We start from the raw sequence: 25,909 nt of genomic DNA, 5'->3' as shown, positions 1-25,909 counted from the left end.
TGCAGAGTTAGCGCCATTGCAAACCATTTACTCTCAACAAAAGTAAGAAACCGAGGGCAGGGGGATACTACATTTTACCTACATTTTCTCAACAAAGTTTGGCATGCTACAACTACACCACCAGTTTGTCAGTCAACAGCTCATAATCCTACATCCTACAGTATCCTTTCCTCCTCATCAGTAAGTTTTGCATTTTTTGTCATCGTCACTTACTGATACAGCTATATATAGTTGTTGAGAAAAGTGCAAACTTTCCAGCTTAGCTCATCCAACGGGAATGGTTGTGAGACCCTGACATGAAAGAATGCTGTGGTTATGAGCTAGTTAAGATCATACTCCACTGTGAGGTCAACAACACAACTTCCATAAAACTTACAACACCATCTTACAACATGCCAGGCAAGTCTTTTGGTTTCCTTTTGTGCATACAGCTTCTGTATGCAGCGCTACATGAATGGACAATCTCTGTGGTCAGACCTTCAGTTCACAGATCACACTTCAATTTTAGCGCTCAAGATGTTTGTTCCATTATGATGCATTAGCTAGGAAACTCAAGCTCTTTGAAGCATGCTTCAAATGACCAAAACCAGCGAGCCTCTGAATGGTTGGAAAGTCATTAAAATGATGGCGCCACTTGTATTAATTGTGATATGGCTGTAAGTATGTTGGTTCTTTGAGAGGAAGAACATTATTATCTGTTCCCTAGCTTTCAAGAAGAACCCATCCCTGACATTTCCTGTGTGCATTTCATGCGACAATCTTATTAGAAGTTTCCAATTAAATCAGGTCCACTGAATAGCCAGCAGGCTGTAGATACAGTGACAAACAAGCTCAAATCTCAGATTTTGAATCCACTTACTGCTTTCTGCTGAGAACTGAGGAATGCAGGGTTGAGAAGCTGTTCTCCTTTCTCCGTATCACTGGAAATATCCTCCTCCGACTCCTCCCACGAAGAGGAGAAACCGGCTGAGGAGGCAGAGGACGATGACAGCTTCCTGAGAGAACGAGTGGAGTTTGGCACGGGGCTAGAACTGGGGCTAGGCGAGCAGCTTCGCCCCTGGTCTGAGCAGGAGCCTTCAGAAGTTTGAGGCTGGTTTTCCAAACCGTGGTCAGTTACTATGACGGCAGGGATGGAAGAGTGGTTTGAGGTGTGCTCGGTCATGTCGAGCAAACAAGGGGTGCTCTCGCTGCTTTGTGCCTGGGACATTTCAGGATTAACCTCCAACGTGTGTCCTTCTGGCTGGAGCAGCATTTTAGTACACAACAGGTCCTCTTTCTGATCCATCAGATCTCTTTCATCTCCGAACAGTTGCTTGCTCTCTGTTTCCATGTCCCTCAGTACTTGTCCCTCTTTTTTCTCTGTGTCTGTCATTCGATCTTTATCAAATGTCTCAAGAAAACCTTTATCAAACAGTCCATCTAAACAGGGAGTTTGCTTTAATGTTTCTGAAAGGCAGTCATTTTGTTTAATCAGTGTCTTGTTGTCTGTATTTGATTTAGTGCTGCTGCTGTCCCTCTCACCATCACTCTTTCCTCCTTCGCTTCTTTCTCCTTCCTTTGTTTCTTCATCCCTTTCTCTCCCATTTTGGACAACAGAGGGGGCTTTAATTTCTTGTGGGTGAGTCATTAGGTGATCCAGAGCTGTGTTTCCTTTGCCAGGATCAGAAGGAGTTTGTTGAGTCACTCGTCTGGGAGACCGAGGGCTGCGCTGGAGCTCACTATTAAGTACCTGGGCACGGATCCCGGAAATGTGGGCCTCAAAAATGCCAACTTTTCCCCTCACCTGCACAGAGAGAACATTGAAACTACGGTTTGATTTTTTTTGGTCTTACTGCAGAGAATTATGCTTTGATGCATATTTTTGTTTTCAATATTTGGTTTAAATAGTTTAGGATTTCACAGGTGTAGCAGAGCTTTAGAAAATGTCAGAAAAATAAACAGAGAAGAAGTAATTGAAAAAATATCATGACAAAAAACACCAATATTAAGAAAACACAGCAGGAATGGCCCACGGCGCTCAAATTTTCCATCGCCTGGCATTAAACAGAGTACTTGAAAAATGGGCCACTGGCACGCTACAACTTCAGTGTGTGACTGTCTGCAGTTTCACAGTCAGTTCTAAAGTATGTTGGCATTCCCCTCAGTAAGAATAAGGAGAAAGAGGGTGAGGGAGCATAAATGTCAGGATGAATTTAAACCAACAAAAGTACTTTTGTTAAATTTGTATTGAAATCAAACTGAAAGAAATCTAATTCTGGTCCCTCTTTTGTTTAATCAGTGCATAGCAACCTCTAAAGAAGCCAAGTTGAGTTAACTCACAAGATTCAACATATTATAGAGTGCCTATTTTCTTTAATAGTTTATGCATGATGAAAACCATTAAAAGTCTTAAATGGAAGTGGATTATATTACATAAAAGCTGTATTTGTTTTAGTAAATCCCACTAAGTTTTGCAACTTCTGTTTTCAGGAAGACCTGATGAAAAATCCTGTAACTGTTTTATTGAATGACATGCAGACAGCTTTTCTATATACATAAAAACACAAGAAAGAAACAGCTGAAAATGCATGTGGCCTACCTTTTACTTTTCATCATCATCACCTACAGCTGTGTAAGAGTAGCTATGGTGGCATTGACGTGACTGCCCCAGCAAATCAAATTAAACCAGGAAATCCTTCTATTTTTTATTTAATTGCTTTGTTGCATAACTGCATTTTTTGGATGCAGACAGAAATGGTGGTAGATGTAGCAAGTATTTTTAAAAAGCTGATAAAACATGCTGAGAATGAGGATGGACATAATTGAAAAGCACAGGTCTGATCACCTCAACGTTCTGCAGCTCTCTGTGAATCTGCAGCAGCTGCGCTTGGCGTCTCCTCTCCTCTCGCTTCTCTCCTCCTCCCGTCTCTCGTCCCCTCTCCTCGTGGCCGTCTTCGTCCCCTCTCTCTTCACCGCCAGGCGAGCTCAGGCGTCGGACTCGCTGGCCCACATTGACTCCTAGGAGCTCCGGGCTTCGCGGCGAGGGGGAGCGAGCGCGAGGTGTGGGGCTAGGCGAGCGCAAGGGTGAAGAAGGGAAGATAAAGGTTTGACCCAAGCCACGAGGGCTTGTCTAAAAGGAAAAAATACAAAATAAAACAACATGGGATTTACTAACAGGAGATGTCAAACAATATGAGCTGTACAATTTATAAAAGATAAATAATCTAAGCAGTTTCTATTTCGCATTCCCATACTGAACTACAACAAGTGGAAATTGTGGCATCAAGGTAAAACCTAGTGTAGTTTCAGTGAGCTAATTAAATTAATCTCAGTTGCATACCACTATTATCTATCTTACTGGCATTAGCTTTCAAGGTGTTTTACTGTTGCTCTAGTGCTTTTGTCTAGACAATAATCTACTAGAAAAAGCTGGAAAATACATGAACAGTCTCTTCAGATTTTGGTGGATGTGATGAACAGGCTACCTGTGGACTCGTTGGGCTGTAGAGACCTCCTCCCAGTAACTGGCAGTAGGTGCTCCGATCTGGAACTGGCAGCACAGGTCGGGCAGCTGGTGTGATTCGGGCTCGAGAGCTGGCACTAGAGGAGCCTGGCTGGGTGTGAAACTGATTACCACTGTGGAGATGTGATGTGGAGAGACGATAAGAGAGGGTTTATTTTTAGGTTAATGTGCTTCAATAGGTTGTAATTATATTAGTGACTAAATAGGACACATCAGTGAAACCTAGACTTGAAATAAAGAGGACATTCACTGACGGCATGCCCATTAAGTATGTGTCCCTTAAAGTTATTAATTGCTCTCTAATGGAGTACAAACAAAAAAAGAAATCCTGTTGGTCTGGTTTAACGGCTACATCAGCAGCTAAATATGTTTAAAGTATACAATTCCCATGCGAAAACGTTCTGGGAAATCTGTGTATTCTCTCAACTGTTAAAAGCAAATGAGACTTTTGAGAAATCCCATACCTGTTCATGACTCCGTTTAGGTTCAGGGCAGAGGCTGCCATCCCCGCGGCCAAGCCAGGGGCTTTGAGTGCTGGGTACACATCTGACAAGCTCCCCTGAAGCTGCAGGGAGGTCTGGAGATCAGCTTTCAGTGGTTCCTCTGCATATAATCACAGAAAAATCTGTACCCAGCGCTAAAAAAAAAGTCAAGAGAAGTTTGTTTTAGTATGTCAAAGCCCTGTTATGACTAAATATCAAAATAACAAACAGTCTTTAACATAATCCTTTGTACATAAAAGTCCCTTTCAAACACTGGGCCTCCGGTTTTCCATTAGTAACTGTGTGATGGACAAAAAGCATAAAACAGAGAGAAAGTGAAGCAGATAAATGAAGGATAAATGCTGCAAGATAAAACATTTCAGTCACTGGATAAAATTTGCAGTTTTGGCTGTCAATGTTACAAAAATGCAGAGATTTTTATGGTGCTCATTTCAAAATTTGAAAAGCCAATTTATTCCAGAGTTCACAGCTCATCCATCAGGGCACTGATCTTTTTTACACCAGGTTTTCGTGCTACCGTATACAACTTTGTTATAAAAGGACCGGTGCCACAACTGCCAAAATTCCTCCCAATCAATCTCTCACTATTGTTTTGCTCTTCTCGGTGCTGCAGCACTTACACTTATTTGAGAAATGAGCTGCAGTCTAAACATGACATGACATTCCTTCAGGGGAGAGGCCTGCAGAAAAATTGCTGAACTGAGGAGACATATAAACCAGCCAACGTGGGAGAGTGAGAAATTATAGTTAAAATGATGGTGTCAGTGTTACAATCCAAAACACTTGTGCATAGTCCCCTTATTATCTGACAGTAATTAATTAAAGGTGTTCCAGAGTTCAGTTCCTCTTCTTTTTAAAATGATTTATAAAGAATCATATTATTTTAAACTAACTGTTAGAAACATGTTATTGTAAATAAATCAATATTCTACTGCTGATTCTTCTCAGCCTATTTAAATCCCATTATCATGATGTGACACACAGAAATGTGCTGTCACCGATTAGTACTTCTCTTTTTGCAGTGGTATTGGTTTTTGGTCCTGCACTCTGATTGGCCAAATTCAAAAAATAATAAAAACATTACAATATTGCAGAAACTGTGTATCTTCTGGTTTATTTTGATTTATTTTTTTGCATAAAAAATAAATGTTAGATTTGTATACAAATTCTTTATTTTATTTCTAATGTAAAAATCATCTTACAAAGCCAACTACTGACTTAGCATTTATTAACTCACAGTTAACCTTGAACTCAAGAACAGAATAGGCTTTCTATTATATAATCTATTGTTTCAGTCACATACTCCTCAATGCATGCAGTTAAGCTGCATAACAGCTTGTAGTTCCATGTCCCGCAGTGGAAAAAAAGCCATGCAAATACTGTGCAAAAGAAGTGTTTGATTTGGAGTGGTCAACTGCGCAGCGCTTTCAAAAACGTCTAATTTCTCAGTGGCTCCTACTTTGTTTCAATTTGATTCAACATCATACTTTAAATTTCAAATGCTCAGCTTCAAGCGAGACTGATAAATGAGTGTAGATATTAAGTGTTTTTCCTTCTGCAGCTGAGCAAGATATTTTAGCAACAGTGAAATGGAATGTGGTCAGCCCAGGTAACATAGCTTAAAAGAGACAGAAACACACTGTATATTTTTCACACCAAACAACTAGTTTGCAGGTAAGAACACCCAGCTGAAGCCTGTATCTCTAACAATCTAGAGCTTTTCAAATCTTTTCAGTCAAGTTGGCTTCTCCCAAGCATAACAGGATTCTTGTTCTCGCCACCTTGCCAAAAACTGCCTTGGCATGAGTTTTGATTCCTGGTAAGTTAGACAGCAGTTTATGAACCAGGGGGTAAAGATGGGATTTCCTCGTTGGGTTGTGACGCAGTTAGATAGAGGCAGAAAACAATCTGAATGTCTCGCCTCTCGAGTACTTCACAAAAACCACCACTCCTACTTTTTCACACTGTTTAATCACTTGTCTGTGCTTTAGTCTTAGTGGAAGCAACACAAAGGCCCACAGGGGATGAGGGAAGTCTGAGAGGGAGACACGGAGACAGTGCAGGATTGAAAGGGGGGAAAGAGAGGTGCTCACAGGCTATTTTGGTTGTCTTTTCTGAACCTCTCATGCAGAAGTAGGGGATTTACTTTCCATGAAACAGCTCGGAGTGAGTAATGAAAAGGCACTGGGCACCAGAAACTATTTTCACACTTGCAGATGTGTAGCTGAAACCCAAAAATCTATCTCCATCTCAGGACAACTCAAAATGTTTTGAATATTTAGCTTCGTGGGGTTTGTTGCCCCACTTGGACCATTTAAATTTAGACTGTTACTAAGAGAGAAATTAAAAAGTCTTAAACAACTGACTGACCGCTTCATAAAGTGGATCAAGGTGCTTCAAATGAGATCAGTCAGATCATATATAAAGAAAAATGCATCTATTGTGCCACGATGGCCTAAAAAAAGGGGCAGGGCATTTCCTGAAAGACAACATTCAACAGAAGAGAAATGAATTTGACAGCTACACTACAACATACTTTATTTCTTTAAACAAACCCTGTTGTCAATACACTCGCATTACCACACTTAAACCACTTCAGAGTGTTGTCAGTGCTTTAGCACAGCCTAATGTCTCACACACACACACACTGAGTGGGACTGCGCGAGCATTCAAACTGTCCGCTTGCCTACACAAGTGGGCAATAAACCTACATGCAATACACTAATAAAAAGGCAGCTGAAGGGAAAAAAAAGTGTGGAACATGATGATGATGACGATGAACACTCCTTGGAATTTACAAGCAGATATTATCAGGATGGGTTTAACAAAGGTAAAAAGATGATATATTACAGTGACATCTGTTTCTTTGTGAGCTTTGCAGTGTTTACCCTTTTAAAACCTCTCTTTGGGTATTAGGATATTCTGGGCAATGTTACACTTCTACAGTTTATAGTAACTTTGAATGTTTATGTGACTGGTTTAAAAGGATTAAGCAGTACATAAGCAGCTTCTCTTTACAATACATCAACAGATAGATGGGTTTTCTAAATAAAACTGCACATATAACGATAGATGAGAGTGTCCATATCACACACTCCTAGCAGATGGAACACGCAGAGCTCAGTATCTCATTTTCAAAGGGCTTGAGTCAGAAAAATTATAAATAAACTGAGCTCCAGTGATCAGCAATTGTTCTAAAAATGAGGTATTTCTTAAAATTTAACTTTTGCTACCAGCTTCTCCAGTATGCTGATTTGCTATTTTACTGTTACACGTTAAAGATAAGGGAATATGTGGGATTTTGGACTCTTGGGTGGGACAAAACAATCATTTATTTACACCAAGCAAATATTCAAGGGAAGGCAGACAGATTAATCAGTAATGAAATAAACGGTATAATCTAATGCTATTATTTATCTCGTAATATCTACTATTATACAAGCTATTGGGTTATATAGCCGCTCAAATTATGGATCTGCGTACAAATTGATAAAATTATTTATATAAGGGAATTTATTTATTTTTTAATCTGTCTGCTCTAGATTTATTTTAGAAGCAAAAGTTAATGACATTTAAAGGTTGGCCTATGTAAGGCACAGAAATGTGTATATAAAGACTTTAGAATTTTGTCTATTTAAAAAATGACTTTAACCACTTTTAAAGTCAGTGGCTGTATTTCAGTTTTCCATGAATGGTTACCTCTTGCAGTCATTGAAGGCTAGTCCAAAGCGATTAGATAAGGTATTTGCAATGATTCAGCTTTGATAATTGGGTCCATTTCTGGATTCAGCTCCCACAAAATGTTCTAAAACTCCAGGTTTGAAAACTCAACTTTAGCCTGCACGACGCTGCATAAAACACAAAATAAGGGCAAAGAAAGAAGAAAGCTTCCCCACGTTGGCTTGGCCTCTCAGCCCACCAAAGAGGATGCTACCTCTCCGTACCGAGGTGCTGGTATTAAACTGTAATAAAGCTACATCCAGTCACGGTGCTGCTGTGATGGAGGTCATGCCGGTGTTATCTTACCTCAGCCCCGTCCTCTCCAAAGCTGCTGCGGGACGCTTTAATCAGTCTGTGATATTACGGTCATCTCCAGCAGCAATATCTCGATGATGAGTCTTCGCTGTCTCTGAGTGTGACAATCGCAACAGCAAACGCACAAAGGCAGCACCAGTCTCTACTCCTGTCTCGTGCGGTTTGACTTTTTTTCCATGAACCAACTTCGACGCAAACGCCTTTTCACCAAAAAAAAAACAAATTAAAAAAACCCTCTTCAACAGAAGAAAAAAACTTTAAATGTCCTTTTCTTCTGTGAGCATCTGGTTGTTGGTGAAGAAGACTTTAAAGCATTTCAGAGTCCAGTTGAATTCCCGTCACGGCTTTGCTCTCAGGATAAGCACTTTCTGGTGAGGTTTCTGTTGTCATGTGTTGCTCGCTGCTCGTAGTAAAGCGCTGTTTGTCTGAGTGCTTGAAGCCGGAAGCAACCACGGAGTATCGCTCTCTCCCCCCTCTCTCTCTCTCCCTCTCTCTCTCTCTCTCTCTCTCTCGGTTCACTGCAGGGCTAAAAACTGAAAAGCCGAACGCGAGCCGTGTTCTCTCGCTTTGTGGACGCACGTGCACTCCTGCGGGGAAACCCTCGTATAAATACTCACAAGCGCGCGTGCTGAAAGTTAATTAAAAGTAGCAGTAGCGGTGGATTTGAGTTAAAAGTGAGATACTGCTGACACCGCGGCTGTCGTCGTTATCTTGTAGGTTCTTCCATCTAATTCAAATTAGCTTTATTTGGCTTGACAGTGATTAAGGATATGCATGACTGCGCAAGCAAAGCAGGTAGCCTGCAGTATTTAGGAATCCAGTGTTCTGTGGTTATTACAGCAGGAAATATTGTTAGTGAAATGTGTAGGCTAGCTAAAATTAGCTGCAGTTCACAGACAGAATTACCCTGATCAGAGTGTAGTATTATTATAATTTAGTGTTACTACCCGTTTTTTACGAAACTATGGTAATGATACTTTATTAGAGCTGGGCACTTTATTAGGTTGTAAACCCTTAGAATTGCCTTCAGAACTGCCTCATTTCTTCATAGCAAAGATGCAACAGTGTTCTGTCAAGTCAAGTCAAGTATTTATTTATTGTCATTGTCAAAGAACAATGAAATTGCGTTTGGGGCTTCCGTACAACCCGTAAAAAAACAAATACCCCTTAAAACCCAAGTGTAAATATTTAACCCAGTGTGACTTCAGTGCAATGAGACATTAGAAATGTAGCAACAGTTAAAAAGGGGATGATGAAGTTGTTTGGATGTACGGGATTGTTTCTGTGCCTGTTGTGAATCTGTTTACTCTCTGTTTGGATGCCAGGATAAAGAGTCGTGCTGGAAATTGTTGATTTGAATGTGGTCTGTGATGCAAGAGCAGTAAAATGAATTCTCCAACCACAGAGGACAATACAGCAGTGCCGTGAGTGACCGAGGTAGCACGAGAGTTTAGTTCACCAAGACATTGAAAAATCAGTTAATTAAGAAATATCTCATTATGTTTGATACCGAAGTTAATGTTGCCATGCTGTAGAAGGAATGTGTAGCTCAGAGGATCAGCAGTATCTGTACTTTAAACAACAAGTCGCATGTGGATGGGCCTTCAGCAGTAGATGTTGCTTTTCCCGGATTGTTTTGTTGTCTTTGTTTTTAATCAGGGGTTGAGATCCTGATAACAAGCAGCTTGGCAGTTTCATCGGGAGTCCTGCTCTGATTGTGAATTTCATCAATACTGACACACCTCTACAAAACTATGTACTGCATATAGCCATCAGTATAAAGGCTCAGTAGCTGTAGTATTTCAATAGCTCATTAGTTTGTTGCCAGTTTTTCCAGTTACAGTTTAACCTTGTCTTAGTTGGAATATGCAGGGCGAGGTGGAAAATGCTGTGCTGTGTTTTTATCTTCTTTGCTATAATTTGGCCTTGAGCTTGAACCAAGTGAAAACAAAGCTCCATATTAGCTTCCTAAGATGTTTATCAACACATAGATTTCAATCAGTACAATCAGATGTCAGGTACCAGAATTTTAAACATTTTTTCTTATCACAAGGGCGTAGTATGAAAACATTAATGTTGGTTAGGGTGTCATATGGAGATAATTGGTCACAGTATCAAACTGTGGTTAGACAGGTTTCTTATCCTAATCCTAGTCTTGTCCTGGTATGAAATGCTTGAAATATTTCACATTTTTTCCAGGAAGGCTTAAGTGGGACTTTGTGTAGAGTGCAGAAGAATGAAAAACCCAAACAAGTCCAACGTGTTTCCATTTGAGGAAACAATGTGTCATCTTAGATAAATGCATTTAGTTAAGGACAGTAGTCATCTTTGCAAAACATGGCTATGTTTTTCAAGCTTTCATACTTGGCTAGCAATATTAAAAGAGCTTCTCTCATCCCACATGAAGTCAGAGGTGACACTGGTGATAAAAGAGTAGGTGCTGCCCTCTTGTGGTGTGTAAGTAATCTGCAAAATGGGAGCAGACTTCGGTTGTAAAGAGTACATACACTGCTCAAAAAGTAAAAAATACCAAATGAAAGGAACACTTTTTAATCAGAGTATAGCATCAGGTCAGTTAAACCCCTGAGATATTGATTTGATCAGTTAAGTAAGAAAGGGATTTTTAATCCGTTTCTGATGCTTTGGTATAAATTATATTTACAACAGGTGCACTAGAGTGGCAAAAATGAGACATTTTTCCCTGACTGTTTTTTTAATCACTAGTTTTGCATTTGGCTAGGGTCAGTGTCACTACTGGTAGCATAAGGTGATACCTGAACCCTACAGAGCTTCCACAGGTAGTCTAACTCCTCCAGGATGCCACATCAATACGTGCCACTGCCAGAAGGTTTGCTGTGTCCCCCCAGGATATTCTTAAGAGCGTGGAGGAGGTTCTAGGAGACAGGCAGTTACTCTAGGAGAGCTGGACAGGGCCATAGAACACCCTTAACCCATCAGCAGGACTGATATCTGCTCCTTTTGTGCAAGGATGAGTCGAAGAGTCCAGGTATTGTGTTTTGCGTGTTCTCTCGTGGATAAAATATGGGTTTGTGAGATTTACAAATCAATGCATTCTGTATTTATTTACATTTTACACAGTGCCACAGCTTTTTAATGATTGGGGTTGTAACAACTTTAAAATTGGGATAATGCAGGTGATATGACATGGAACATAGACCCACGAGAAACATGGCACTGCACAAGAGTATGACAATTGCTTTGTATAATCGTTCACTCTTGTAAATTTCTGTCTTTGAAAAAGTTTAGGACATTTCAAAAATCAAGTAAAGCTGTCAGCAAAATGTGAAACAACGATTATGACTTTATGTTCAAAATGTCTATATTTTGTTGAAGAGATAACAGCTGTAGCATAACTAGGACTAGGCTGTACTTTTGTGTAATACCACTTTGTACCACAAGATGATGCAGTGAGACAGTGTAAGGTTTATTAAATGTAAATTGTGTAAAATCTTGCCTTGCAGTAAACTGAATTTTTTCATTTTTATTTTTTAACCTCTCACTGCTGTAGGACAAAATACTTCACCGCTGTCCATCTGTAGTGAGTGTAGGCTGTCCGCATTCTGTTAACTTCAGCGGGTGTCCATATCATTCTGTTTGGGAGGCTTTAAACTTTGTGAATTGAGTCCAGCACGAGTTGATGAGTCAGTGAAGCTCACTTCTCTCTAGTGATAGCGATACTGAGGTGAGTAATTAAGGATATCCTGAACTTTTCTGTCATTAAGCGCTGTTGCTAGCTGCTGTTAGCCGGCGTTAGCTAAACTTTCCTAACATTGTTGGACTTGGTGTATTACCTCTCACACGATGTGAGGGAAAGTTTGAGTTTTAGGACACTCAAGCCTAACATTAGCTGACAAGATGTTAGCTTATAGCCAAGTATTGTTGTTTAGGTCGCATGTCTGATCTGCTGACAGTAAGTAAATATGACAATAGCGGGAATAGTTATCATGTTTTCATGTTTTAGAGCCTTGACTTCACTTCAGGAAATTAGGCTTGAGGCGAGGAGGAAGAACGCATGAGTTTGTTGGGAGACGTAAATACAAGATGTATATTTGTTTGTTTGTATATTTATGAGTACAAACAAACAAATTTATGAGTACAATATTCTAGGTGATCGTGGCTCAAGAGTTGGCAGTTCGTCTTGTAATCAGAAGGTTGCTGGTTCGAGCCCCGGCTCCGACAGTCGGTCATTGTGTCCTTGGGCAAGACACTTCACCTGTTGCCTACTGGTGGTGGTCAGAGGGCCCGGTGGCGCCAGTGTCTGGCAGCCTCGCCTCTGTCAGTGCGCCCCAGGGCAGCTGTGGCTCCAATGTAGCTTGCCATCACATGTGTGTGAATGGGTGGACTAAGTGAAGCGCTATACAAATACAGGCCATTTTCTATTAAATAAACCCAAAAATGACTGTATCTTTAGGTCATTAAGAACACTAAATTATTTACAACAGTGACTTGAGAAAAGGCAAAATCACAAGGAAATTAAAAGTGGGGTTAAAAATAAATACCAAAATAGCAGCAGGCATATTTAAAAAATTCAGCACGTCCATTCATAACAAGCTGGTTAGCCCTCACGTGAAAAAGCTAAACATCACTTTAACGATCATTTGTAGATAATTTAAGTAGCTGATATTCTTCTGGGTAGCTTTATATATATTACTAAAGCATAATTTACTGGTAGATTCATATTTTATATTACCATTTACTTATGCAAAAGGATTAGTTGCTACAGCTTTAAGATAAATAAAGCAGAGTACAAAGTGCAAAAATATATAATTCGCTGCTGTGCTGTGGCACACCTGTGCCCAGATGTGAGGTATGTTTCCTCTATGTGATTAAACAAGTGCAAACACAGAGTTGAAACTATAGACTGTAGCTTGGTGACACTTGAAGAACAAGTTTCTAAATAAACAAGTGTTTTATTGCTGCTGATAAGCTAATGATGGGCCACTCTGCAGAGAAAGCTCTCTCTGTATGTTTCAGGCATTCCCATACTACTTCCCATCAATGTACATATATATTTTAACATAACTTTCTGTTTATGGCTTCCCGCTCTTTATTGATCTGTAGATGAAGTTGTTTGTCTTTTCGAAGGTTTTTTTTTCCTCTCTCTTCCTTCCTCGACTGACACCTGATCCTGGAGTTTAGAGTTACCACACACAAACACAATAAGAGGCAGGGTGAGGGAGTGAGAGAGTTAAAGGCTGACTTTACATAACAGCAAATAGGTGTGAATGGATAAAGAAGTATTTGTTCAGTGTTAAGGTATTTGCTGAAGATAGAGCAAGAGAAGTAGACTTATTCAGGGAAGTCTGCAGTCCACTCAATCCTCGCCTATCAGCTGTTTGTCAGGTAAAATCCATCTCAGTGTTTTTGCCTAATGTGGGTGTACTGTCCTGTCTTAGCATGTGTTTAGCATAGAAGCTGTACATCTCTTCAGCTTGTAGACTGCAGGCAACAGAGGTGCATAGACAGCATACCACTTAGCTTAGAGAAGTTTCACTGACTGTGAAAACGAGAAATGGTTTGCAGTGAATCAGGGGTATTGTAGGGGGGTGTTTTAGTGTATTTCTGTTAAATGTGATTGTGTTTCCCCTTCTATGCTTGGCAATCTTCAGGACTAATACAGGTATTATATTCCCCTTGTGCATGTTTTATTTGCCATTTGTGTTGCCATGGATGAAACCTTTTAAAATTCGAAAAATCACCCCTGAGAAGTTTTCATAGACATTACAGAACAAAAGACACATTTGACAGCTTTTATAATATTTACATATCATAGTATCATAAACTAAGTGTTGTTCCTACTCTTCAACTGATGATTGAGAAGGATTTTTGAAATGATTAAAATATATGGCATCACATTCAGCAACGGTAGCATGCAATAGTCTTGAGCCACCCCTCATTTCTTTATATTTTGCTTCCAAGGAGCCGGTAATAGTTCTCCAGGCTTTCTGATGGTCTTTCAAAGGTTTTCATTGGTTGCTTTACTACTAATTTTTTAATTTTCTGTCTGGTCCTTGTACCTTACCATTATCAGAGGCTTGAGTTTTTTCTTTTGTTTGTTAAGCCACTTAACTCTGGCCTGTGAATCAAGCATAACATTCAATTCAAGTGTAAAAAAACATCTAACTTAGGGGATCAAACAGTTTTGCGGCATTACTCAAATCTTGGTATATCTACGCATGGTGTGCAGCGTGTCCTTAAAAAATCGGAGGAAATTGGCAGGCCTAAAAACTATCTGAAAGTCCTTTCCTTGGGAAATAGGAAAGAAATGCAGCAAAGCCCTGACACAGAACCTGAGTGATGTAGCTGGCCCCTTAAATGATCCATCGACTGTTCACTGAAACCTGAAATGGTCCCAGTGGAAGGGTGGCTTTCAAGAACCCGTTTCTACGGAAGGCAACGGAGAGAAAAAGCTGGTATGCCAAATTAAACAAGAACTGGTGTGAAAGTTCTGATAGAGTGATGAATCTAAATTTCACATTTTTAGTTCAAACTGTTTTTCATATGTAGAGGAGGTTAGGAGAGAGGTATAGCAATGAGTGTCCCTAGCCAACTGTAGAATCCGGTGGAGTCTATATTGTAGTTTGGACTGCATTTTAGTCAGTGGTGTTGGGGATCTTGTCAAAACTGATGGAATTATAAACACAGAGAAGTACTTTTAGATTTTGGTGTGCCATACAAAACCATCTGTACAATGTCTGATTGTCCACAGCTTCATTTTCCAGCAGGACAGCTGAATCTCAAACACACTGCTAATGCAGTAAAAACATACCTGGATAGAAAAACACACATTGCAGCACTATCAGTTATGGATTGGCCTCCCCAGCACCCGGACATCAGCGTTAATGAAGCAGTCTGAAATCATCTGCATGGTGAACAGAACAAACAGCAGTCAACATCCAAAGAAGAGCTTTGAATTTCCTGTTGAAAACTATTCCAGAAAACTACTAAAAGAGATGAGAAAAAAGCTTGTCTAAGACCTACTGTTATGAAGAATAAAGCTGGTCATACAAAATATGGACTTTGGACATTTCAGGATTGTATAAGCTGTTTTTGATTTGTATACTGCATTTCCATTTATTTTTGCACTTTTCCATAAATTGTAGCAAAATTTCAAGTAAAGTATAAAGAAATGAGATGTGGCATCTCAAATGAGATGAAAACATCTCAGGATGTTTTAACTAGTGTAACCTGATATTAGATCATAAAGATCTTGTATTTAAAAAAATCTTGGACTGAATTTCATGGGGGGTGGATTAAAAGAAAAATCTAGCTTTTTTTTTGTCTTTACAGTTGTTGCTGATGATAATTACATGAACATCATTAGTCTGAAAGGATGCACCAATCATTAAATAATACTTAGCAAGCTTTTTTTCCCTAATAAAAGATAGGGGGCTGATTAGTTTCTAAAGGTTACAGAGATAAATGTTTCTCAGTTTAGGATTTGAGGATGACAGGCTCATAGCTGGCTCGTCCTCATATGAGGGTACAGACCTGCAGGGCAATAGTTGATCTAGTGGGCAATGTTTTACTATCCAGATGGCTGTGTCAGAGTAATTCTCCTTAGAAGGGCTCGCCACTAATCCTCCAGAGAATCTGCACTGGCTTGATCTCGTGTTTGTATGTGAAACCAAACAGCTAGCCTACTGTAGCTCCCTGGCTGTGAAAATGCTGAAGTTCTCATTGTAAATACCGTTGTATTGTGTAAATTGGAGCGCAAGTTATAGGTTTACTGGGAGGACACAGCTATCCACACTGTGAGCCTTTCTAAGGAGCAGAAAGCAAAGAGTCCACAGCTTTGCTGGGTGCTCACCATGCACTGAGAGGTTTCTGTAGGACAGAACAGGAAGGGATGAGATAATCAACAGAAGAGAGAGTGCTAGGAGAGAGAGAGAGAGAGAGAGAGAGAGATACAGGCACCATAGATTGAGTCAGGCTGATTAAGTGCAGATTCAAGTCATAAGATTGTCTTAATCTCAATGCTGGATCTATTTCTGCAACATGGGACCTTTGACAATCAGGTACACTTTTCAAGCTTTTAATATGCCTTCAGGGCTATAGAAAACCTAACTGCTGTTTACTGTAGTTTTTCTTATTGCGATCTTAGTCTTAATGGTGAGCCACACAAATTTGAATGTCTTAGAAGCAAGAAAAACGTTGACATTAAACTACGCAGAGACAAAACTAGCCTTTTAGTAGTCTGTTACAGGGCCGTGAGATAAAAACGGTTGAACACTTTAGGCACAAATGAAGGTGACTTTAACAGAATGTGAGTAATTGTTGCGTTGTCGATGCTGTGAGGGGATGGGCTGTGTATGGTCTTTTTTCCCCATGGCTGGTCTGGATGACTCATAGGTGCAAAGGAATCAGCTGTGTCACCTTCACTGATGAGCAGACTCAATGAAACAGGGTTGTGTAAAAACCTAGTTTACCTATGCATATAAAAGCATGAACTCATTTTCTTTTTTTTTTAAGTGCATCCATGTGCAAATGTAGTGGATGTAGCTCATAAAATAAACATGTGGCTGTGATGTGAAATAATGCATGGGCTTTAAAGCAGTTTCTGATGCACTGAACTTCTCTGTGTTTCATCGTGCATGCTCCTCTGGACTGCTTTGCTGCTGGATCAATGCTGCTTTGCCCATGGTGAGTCCACTGAAGCACACACTCCACCCGCCTCTCAGTTACCTAACTGGGAAATCCAGTCATCTTTTCCAGTTGAGAGAGTTTATGTCACACTATTTTCACCAGTTACTAATATTTCAATCATTCAGCTTTATCTTTTAGTTGTTTAAAATCTGCTATAAATCACTGCTGTCTTTGTGTGGCTGTTTACTCCTCTTTTTGTAGATGTCAAATCTGCATGCTGCCTTACTCTATAAGCCAATTACTTGAGCTTTGTTAATCTGGGTGTGCGCATTGGTGTTTATTTACGGGTGTGTTTAGCAGCAGCCGTGCTTCACGTTATGCAATGGACCCCCCCCCCCCCTCCTCCCCATGAATTGGAAATAAACTGCTTATGAAAGTGAAATGGAGGCTAAAAACTAATGCGCTTGATGTCACTTCTGTAGGATGGGTTAGAAATCACGAGGAACTGTAATTAGAAATAAACTAAGCAAACCCCAAGGCTAAGCATGTTAATAATAAATGCATAACTTAAAAATATAGTCTGTATAAATAGTTTGCCACAGAAAAACATGTCTTGACCAACTCACATGCAAAATTTTAGAAACAATATTGAACCCGTATTGCATCATCTTATTCTTTTGGCTGCTCCCTTCAGGGGTTGCCAAAGTGGATAGTCTCCCTCCATCATACCTCTCTCTAGCATCCTCTTCTGCCACACCAACCCTCTGCATGTCCTCTATCACTACTTCTATGAACCTACTCTGAGGTCTTCTTCTTTTTCTCCTGCCCGACAGCTCCATCATCGGTATATTTTGTCCAACATATACCACCATCACCAAACTATACATCATAGCAGGTCTCACTATTCCTTTGTAAACTTTCTCTTTTACTCTTGCTGCTATTCTTTTGTCACAAATCACCCCTGAGACTGATCTCCACCCACTCCACTCTCTTTCGCCCCTCTCGTGCACTGTCTTGTTGCTTTGCATGGTTGACTCAAGGTCTTTAAACTCATCTGCCTTCACTACCACTACTACTTGTATCTGCAGGTTTTTCCTGTGTCCTTGAGGTGTGACTACTCATATGTGCTCCACATGTAGTTAAGTCAAAAATATGCATTACCTGACTTTACAGAGGTCTGTGCATTTTCCTGTTACTTTATGGCATTTGGCAAAAAACAAAGTATATTTTAAACTCAAATAAATTAAACCACAATAAAAAAACAGTTAAAATCATTGGCTGACTAAATCTTTATTTACATTTTATTCAATGTTTAAAACTGTTTTATTTTCACATATTAAGCTAAAATTCGTCCACTCTTCAATGTCAAGTCTAAATAAAATTAAACCAGTCCCCAAAAAGAAGTAAAAAATATCATTAACATTTGCGTCCTCGAGAGGGCGCTACTCCGCTACATTTGCACTACCATATCCGCACTGAACGTCCCACTGACGCTAAAAGACAATACGTGCGCCCAATCACATATCAAGATCTAATACAGTAATGGCTCTAAGCCAATGGGAGCTTGCGAAAAGATGTTTTTCACTGTATGGGGCGGGCCTTAGTGGATGATGGATACGTCTGCTTTGCGCCCTCACTAAATCTTCGGTGTGGACTGTAGTTGAGATTTTTGGAGGCTGAGGTAGTGGGACATTCGCTATTTTTTGGAGCGCGAGTCCACATTTGGGAAAGTCTCCTCATACGCATCGTTGGAGATTAACAACAGGTAACGAATAATTTGGCCTCTTTTAAATCACGTGATTTCTACATCAGCTACTGCAGATGATTCATCGCGTTTTGGGGGTATTTTGTATGTAATATATCGGTAGCGTACTTAACCTGCGCAAGTACCTATTGTAACCAGACGTAGTTGTTCTAACAAGGCAGAACAAACACCGCGTTTGTTACTGAAAGGTGTTATTTAGAGTTCTGGTCATACCTTCGCTGTGAGGCGCTTCATGGCGCCTATCTCCTTCCATATTATCCCTGTTATCACCTAAGCTACCTTCATGCCCCTTGCTCCTCGCGCGCGGATGTGTTTAGGTAGTTAGCATCAAAGATTTTGTGAAGCAGGTAAAAACCTGCCTAGCTTACATTGATTATCTAAATGAATAGACCGAGTTTCCTTACTCGTGGTAGCTGCATTGGGTTTTAGTTAGGTGAATGCTACCGCTGAGGTAACGGTAACTTCACATTAACGGTTGGTTCGTCTAAACACGCCATGGTAATCGTTGACTATTCAAACATCCGGCTCCGTTTTTGCGGGACAATACGTGTAGCTCCTTCCTGCCGCTAAGTTAACAAGTAGTATACGGAGATTTAAAAACACCACGCTGTTCAGAGTGAGTATGCAATTACATTTTCTTTCTATTTTTTCTCCCTTTATTTGGCTGTGCTGACATGTGCTTTTAAAACCGTTTTCAAATAACTGGTATTTGTTTGATATAGTTTCGTGTTCGTGACTGGTTCACAAAGCTGTCTGGGAAACGCAGTCCACGTTGTTTGTTTACTGCATTTCAAAGAGGTTTTTAACCAGGGGTTTTAAACATAAGGCCCGGGGCCAGAATTGGCGCGGCAACTACTCCAAGCCGGTCGTTTGGACAGCTTTGGAAAATGTGTAGGTGGGGATAAATTTTGAACTTCATCAGGCTAAATACCCTCCTAGTGGTAATTTAAACAACTTTAAAGTACTTAAGTAAAAGATAAACAAAAAAAGTTCACGTTTTTTCACAATCCACTGTGGAATTTTCTTTTTTTTAAATAAATAATTAAATTATTTAAATTAATTACAGGACACTCTGGACATTTAGTTACCAGTTAACTTTTTGTGCAGTTTTATACATTTATTTCTTACAGTTTAAACTCAAAGTGATGTGTTGAAAGACTTCTTTCATTTACTACATGTAGAAAAACTGAGAGGTACTGTTGAAATTCCACTTTCATTACTTTCAATTTCAATAACCTTATATGGCCCAGTTAATATCAAAGTGAGTATGTTGCACATGATGTAAAATGAGCTTGACATCTCTGGTTTAGGCTATGTTGGCTTGACAAAATACAATTGTTGCTCTCATGACCAGGATATTAAAGAAGAATTGCTATTGGTGTAGTAACATAAATCTGTCTACATGCAGAACAGTACTTGTGTTTCTTATTTGCTTTCTAGACAGCACCGTAGAATCTGTGCTTTGACGTATGGGAAGGACGTAGCTACTTTACAGACAAATGCAGGCAGACTGGAAAGAGCCAAGATTGTGCTGACTTGTAAAAACTCGGTGGCAACTAGCAAACGTATCTGTTCATGTCTGTGTGTTCAGTGCCACTGTTAACATTAATGAAGTATGCTGCTTTTCTAGAAGTTATTCTTTAAATGTCTCCTTTTGATCATAAAACATCCAATATATCCACGGCTATCTGTGTTTGATGTTTCGAAGTACCACAACTTTGAGCAATACACACCGACTAATATTAGGACATCTAGCCATGTACTTGGGTTCCTAAGTGTCACTCTTAAATCTAATCATACGCCATAGTATGTGATGTCAAGTACCCATGACCTTAATCAGTGTCACTCCGCTTGTGGTGTTCTGCTCTCTATGTGAAAGGAAGGTGGGTCAGATAGTAATGAAGGACATCAGGACAGAGATAAAGTCATGGACAGTAGATAGTCCCAGGCTGTGCCCCTAATGCATACACTGGGATCAAAGGCCTAACTATTGTTGTTTCTAAAAGTAAATCAGTTTATTTCCCAGGCTGCAACAGTTGTTGTACTTCCATGTAGCTGTGAAGTTTTTTTCATTCAGTGCAAAGATTTTTTGTAGGCTAGAGAAGACTTTGAGGACTTTAGAGCACAGCAGGCCAATTCTGCCCTTTCATAAATATTAGTGTGGTGACATACCACTTTAGATTCTCAATAGATTCAGGCCTGCCTAGTTGTAGCTGTTGTTGACTAAACAGATGGATGCAGTGTCATTGCGCTCACAAGCTAACATAATGGTGGAGGTGGGAAGCTGTTGATGTGATTCTTATTTCTCAGTGTGGTGTAGGCCATAGTAAGTGTAGTCAGTGATAGCCCTGCTCGAGAGGTAGGTACATTCAAAACAACCAACCACTAACTTTTTCTTGTGGGTCTCTCAAACATCACTCGTTAGTTATTTATTTTGACACCCACCAAAGACATTTTGACCTTCCGCAAAATGAAATTTACCAGAATGGAGATAATTTTTTTTTTTTTTTTACCAGTTTGTTTTAAAGTGCGTTGTAATTGAACAAAGCTTAAAATGCATTTTTGTTTATCAGATGTTTCTATAACTATTGATATGCAGATCAATCATTCTTTGTGCCTGTTTCCAGCCCCCAAAAAAACCTTGTGCAGGGCAGTATGAGGATCTTTTAGTTTCATTTATTTATTTATTTATTTATTTTAATTTGGAAAAGGGGACCTGATTATACTTTAACATATTGATACATATCCATGTGGGTTGCGTGCAGAACAACCAGCATGTCTGGCTTTTCTTCGGTTATTTAAAAAAAACAAAAAACCCCTATGTGTGGACTCTGATGATGCCGCACCTCATTTGACTTGGCATGAGTGTTTATTCTAATATCATGAACAGAACGTAGATTTTCCAGTAATGTCGTTTCCGTTGCTATGTATCTCTGTTTGAAAACAAAGAGCTTGTTCAGTCCTCATGCACACAGCTACTGTACATTAACAAGAAGAGTTTTTGGAGCTACCTATCAGCTGAAGATTTTCTTATGAGACAGCTGTGTTCTTAGAATTAAATGCAGTTTCTGAGCTTCTGTTCTCAAATTAAGAACGGACACCTATACAATTTAATCCAACCTAGTACAACATCAAAAAAGCAACTGAGGAAATAAAATATTATTGTATTTGGTGATGCATGTTGTTTTGCTTTGCAGGTGTTTAGGTTATTGTTGTGTAGCAGCACATGTTGCGCACTTAGAGGCAAGTATAACGTTTCAGTTTTTAAAGCTTTCATGATTAGCAGCCACAAAGCCACATTTTAATGGGATTGTGCAGTGGAACATATATTAGTCCACATTCAGTATAAATTTTGGTGCAGACAGGAAGGACAATGTTTTGTAAGCTGTAAAGGGAAGCCCAGAGGCAAGCGTGTCTGTTTCTGGGGTGTGTTTTTTCCTGTCAGGCTCCTCGCTGCGTGTATAGTTTTATCTATAATCATCGGTGCCATGTTCATTGTCAGGCTCTCAGGATGTGCAGAACAGTGGCAGCTCTGTCAAACCCACTAATGAGAAGCCTTAATTGGTTGTTCTGGTGGGAGAATCTGCTCATTAGATCTAGCTGGAACTTAACTCTGAGCTTGCTGGAGTGCAGAGTGCAGAAACCTTGCATTTCCTTTGGCTTTTGTTTTTGATTGTGTTTTTTTAGCTGCTTCCGCAACCCCTGTGAATATCTGTATTGTGCATTCTGTGTCAGTTTACACCCCTAAAACCTATTTAACTGACCCACATTGACATCAGTTAGTACTAGCCCACTTCAGTATTAGATGCATTAGATCTGGTAGCAAATATAATAAATTGTACACATTATCGATCCCCTACTGTTATCAGTTGCTTGCTAGCACCTCTCTAATAAGCAATCTTACTCTTCACTTAGGATGGGTGTACACAAGACTCAGGGGAAGTAAGCATTTTTTAGATAGTCACTACAATAAACTATGGTCCACCACTGTGTATGAGGGCAAGTTGAAAGGCGGAATGAAGGAACACTGACACATGTAGTGAGGAAGTAAGAGTCAAACACAAGAGGAGAAAGAGGGTGAGAGTGCCAGAGAGAGTGAAAGATATTGCTTAACCATTCGGAAAGGCTATGGGAACATCCATGTGTGTGTGTTTGTGTGCGTATGTGTGTTTTCATCCTGACTCTGTGGGTTCAACGGGAGCAGAACTCGTCACATCAACTCAGACGCACACAGATAATCCTGCTGTCCTTCATCAGTTTGAATGAGTTGTGCCGTGTTGTTTTTATAAAGTAGCATATATTGGGGGGGGGCCTTCACACATCCAGGTGACTGCAATTTTCTTACCCATTTTCCAGTGAATGAAAGTAGTTACTATAACCACAAAGCACACTCTGAGGCTTTCATCTTCTCCATGAGTGTAATGACATTTGGGGCAGTCACAACAGTTATTAAGGTGAACATATTGTACAGTGTGGCAGTCAGCCTCCACAGGCAGGTATTATCCTCTGTAGCTTTCACAGCCAGCAGGCACCACAGGACTCCGATTCACACAGAGAAGATCACAGAGGCACGGATGAATGGAAACTGTAATGCAGTGTTCAGCTTATTACCGCCACGGAGACGGTGAGTAGAGCAGTGTGCGGAAGGGGAATGAGGGATGGAGAAGTAAAGGGCGTGTTTGAAGGAGAGGGCAAAATGGAAGAGGGTAAGGTGAAGTCGTTTTTTTGAGGTTTAGCCACCTAAATGTCAAAAATGTCACATTTTCTTTTCTTAAATGCAAGCGTCCCTTGTAGTAGAATGGGACGCCCTTGTGTTGAAGGGCAGCATCAGAGAAGAAAAAAGAAAGGGCAAACTGCCTTCCCTGGCAAGTGTCAAGCTCTGAAAGAAATGATATAATAAAAACAGAAAGAGAGCGTGGGCCTGTGGATCTGGCCCAGAGCCAGACATAGTTAAAAAGAGATTAATCAGCAGAGGGTCACATTCTCAGAGAGAGGCTGAACAGACCAGAGGCAGTGGCTTCATCTTTTGAAAGCCACAGTTTGGGTCACAACACAAGACAGTCTTGGCACTGAGAGTATCAGCTAGAAAAGGCTGGTAATATTATGTTCTTGATACTGATATCATATCTTGCGGCATATCCTCAGGATTGCTTCCTGAAACTTGACAGTTGAAACTTGAAGCTTTTTTCAGGTTAATCTTCTCAGGGATCACTTCCATCATCTGTAGTTAGGTACTCTAAAAATCTATTCAATGAAAAAGTATAAAAGGCAAGCAAAGTAGCATAATGCATGATGACCTAGGGCTGTGTAAATAATCTGAACATGGATTAAAGAGTACTGTTATATTAATCATCAAATGTTCATTTGTTTATTTCTGTGAGTGCAGCCACACTAACTTGTTCTCATTAGCAGCCACTGACATGCTCTGGAGTTTGTAAAACATTTTGGAAAGAGTGTATTGAACCCATTGACTGTGAATTTGTGGGAAACTAACAGAAAGTAGGGTCAGTAGTTTTTCTCATTAGCCAGAAGTATTTGTGACAGAGTGTGGTAGTAAGGAGCTCAGAAACTGGCAACGAACAAAAGTCAAACATAATACCCAGTTTGTACATAAATATTCAGGTAATGAGACTTCTAAAGTCTTAATCAAAGTTATTGATACTTTGCTGTTTAAATTGAATCTGCCATTTTTCTTTCGGGATCTTAATAATCAAGACTTATCTTGACGGATGTACATGGTGAGGACTAGTTGACAATGTCTGTTTGTGTGCATCTTTGTGACGTCAGCACCTACTTTTTCTGCTAGCTATGTGCCTGCAGTTAAGTTTCTGTATACAACTTCACTAACTTCAGCATGACTAACTTCACTAGCAAGTATCTATGCTCTCAGTGATGTACCTGCCATATTTGCCATGTACGAAAGAGTCTTGTTTTAGTTGCCAGCCTTGACTCTAGTTGCCCCCACCCTATATGTTTAAAAGTGAAATAGTACTGGGTCCACTCTAGTAATACAGCCTAGTATATTTATACATGAGCAGTATACATGAACAGTATATTTATACATGAACCTGACCCATTCAGATGTTGTTAATGTGGGATCTGTGGTCCCATGCTGGTGTACATTTGTGTAGGTCTTTGGCTATGCAAACTGAAGGACTATGGGTATCCAGCCATGTGTGGTGGGAATGCTGATTGGTTGAAAAGTTTGTTTGAACAGGAAAGAATGATGTTGGAGTTCACCGCATAGAAGGGGGCGGAGACAGCATGAGAAGCACAGACAGTTGTTTTTACCATTTGAATTTGCATCACGACAAAGAAGTTCATTGACTTTTATGACTTCTTTGTTCTGTTTGGCAGGGGCTTCACCATGACTGTAGAAAATATGGATGACCTCATAGGTTACCAAAAGTGAAGCCAAAACATGTCAACTGCCTCTGGTTGTTTGGCTATAGTATCGGTCATGACCCCCGACTCCTACGTGTTAGCTAGCAGGTCCTGCAATTGTGTGGTTTCACTGTTGTATAGGAAAGGAAGTGGAGCCTTGTTGTCAATCATCTATACAGTCAGTGGGGCTAAGTTAAAGGACCAATAACAGTGTAAACACATGTTTAGAGTGTTTAGAATATCCCACTGTACTGGATGTTTTACACGATTTTGACACCGTCCCCCTGGTGACAGTACACTACTACAACATACAGATGATGGTCCACAAAGGAGGCTTAATGAAAAGATGTCTGAAAGTGGCGTCAGAAATTCATAAATACATGTTGTTTCAAACTTTGTTGCACTTGCTTTTCTGCTAGCTACCTGCCTGAAGTGAAGTTTCTTTATACAAGACACCATCCATAAATTCTGGAAGACAGCTTATTACTATAGTCCTCAAATCTGACGCATGTAAATCCTAATGGAGTTTTAATCTTTAAATCTTCTTTAAAATGACATATTACCCACTTTTCATAGTCTTGGGGATAAGTGGTTTTTTTAAAGCCCATAATATGACCCTCTTATAAAGAAAGAAACAGAGGTCCTTTTTGACATGTAGCCTTTGTGTCATACTGTACTAGCAATGACTGCCAAAATATTACTGCAAGGGAAACAAAACATCTGTATGACATAACACAGACACACATGAATGTACGGATGTTTTGCTCTGAGTAATTTCCTGTTTTGTTTTTTGTAATTTTTTTTAGATTTGTGGTAGTTTCTGATGAAAGTAGGATACGTTAAACAGGTACTCAGGGAGATGTGTAACCAAAAATGCAAATTAAAAGATAGAGGTATGGGAGATTGGTTGGAGGGGGAATCGGGAAGAGAGTTACTTCCTGTTTCCTGGTTGAAGGTCAGAGGTCACTGATCTGAGATTTAGCTGATATAAAATGACTAAATAATCTGCGGGGTTATGTCATTTGCTTGGACACATAGATGGTCACATAAAGATGTGTGACTATGTGTCTTCACTTTAAAGGCAACACGGCCTTGCAGTAATTGAGAAAATGG

The 25,909-nt window shown here is 39.9% G+C and overlaps 2 protein-coding genes across 4 annotated transcripts in view; one reads left to right on the top strand and one right to left on the bottom strand.

The window, feature by feature from the left end:
- The window catches only part of itpkb (inositol-trisphosphate 3-kinase B), a 37,278-nt gene extending 18,254 nt beyond the window's left edge, over nucleotides 1-19,024 (bottom strand). Inside the window, exons 1-6 of one of the 3 annotated variants that reach the window (XM_013908700.1) lie at nucleotides 18,817-19,024; nucleotides 14,831-14,923; nucleotides 3,967-4,139; nucleotides 3,465-3,615; nucleotides 2,825-3,109; nucleotides 860-1,783 (exon numbers count right to left, since the gene is read on the bottom strand). In XM_013908700.1, the coding sequence (XP_013764154.1) occupies nucleotides 860-1,783; nucleotides 2,825-3,109; nucleotides 3,465-3,615; nucleotides 3,967-4,007 (1,401 nt within the window). In that variant the 5' untranslated portion in view covers nucleotides 4,008-4,139; nucleotides 14,831-14,923; nucleotides 18,817-19,024. Of the gene's footprint in view, nucleotides 1-859; nucleotides 1,784-2,824; nucleotides 3,110-3,464; nucleotides 3,616-3,966; nucleotides 4,140-8,031; nucleotides 8,258-14,830; nucleotides 14,924-18,625; nucleotides 18,729-18,816 lie in introns of those variants that run through there. The other 2 variants (XM_013908699.1, XM_013908698.1) reach the window with 2 other exon arrangements.
- Nucleotides 18,207-25,909, top strand: part of epb41l2 (erythrocyte membrane protein band 4.1 like 2) — a 50,446-nt gene continuing 42,743 nt past the window's right edge. Inside the window, exon 1 of the mRNA XM_013908701.1 lies at nucleotides 18,207-18,412. The gene's annotated coding sequence lies outside the window, so the exon portion shown is untranslated. The remainder of the gene's footprint in view (nucleotides 18,413-25,909) is intronic.

Source organism: Pundamilia nyererei, unplaced genomic scaffold (assembly GCF_000239375.1).
Source record: "Pundamilia nyererei isolate P.nyererei 1_Seehausen unplaced genomic scaffold, PunNye1.0 scaffold00013, whole genome shotgun sequence".
Lineage (NCBI taxonomy): Eukaryota > Metazoa > Chordata > Actinopteri > Cichliformes > Cichlidae > Pundamilia > Pundamilia nyererei.
This window is presented reverse-complemented; position numbering and strand designations above follow the sequence as displayed.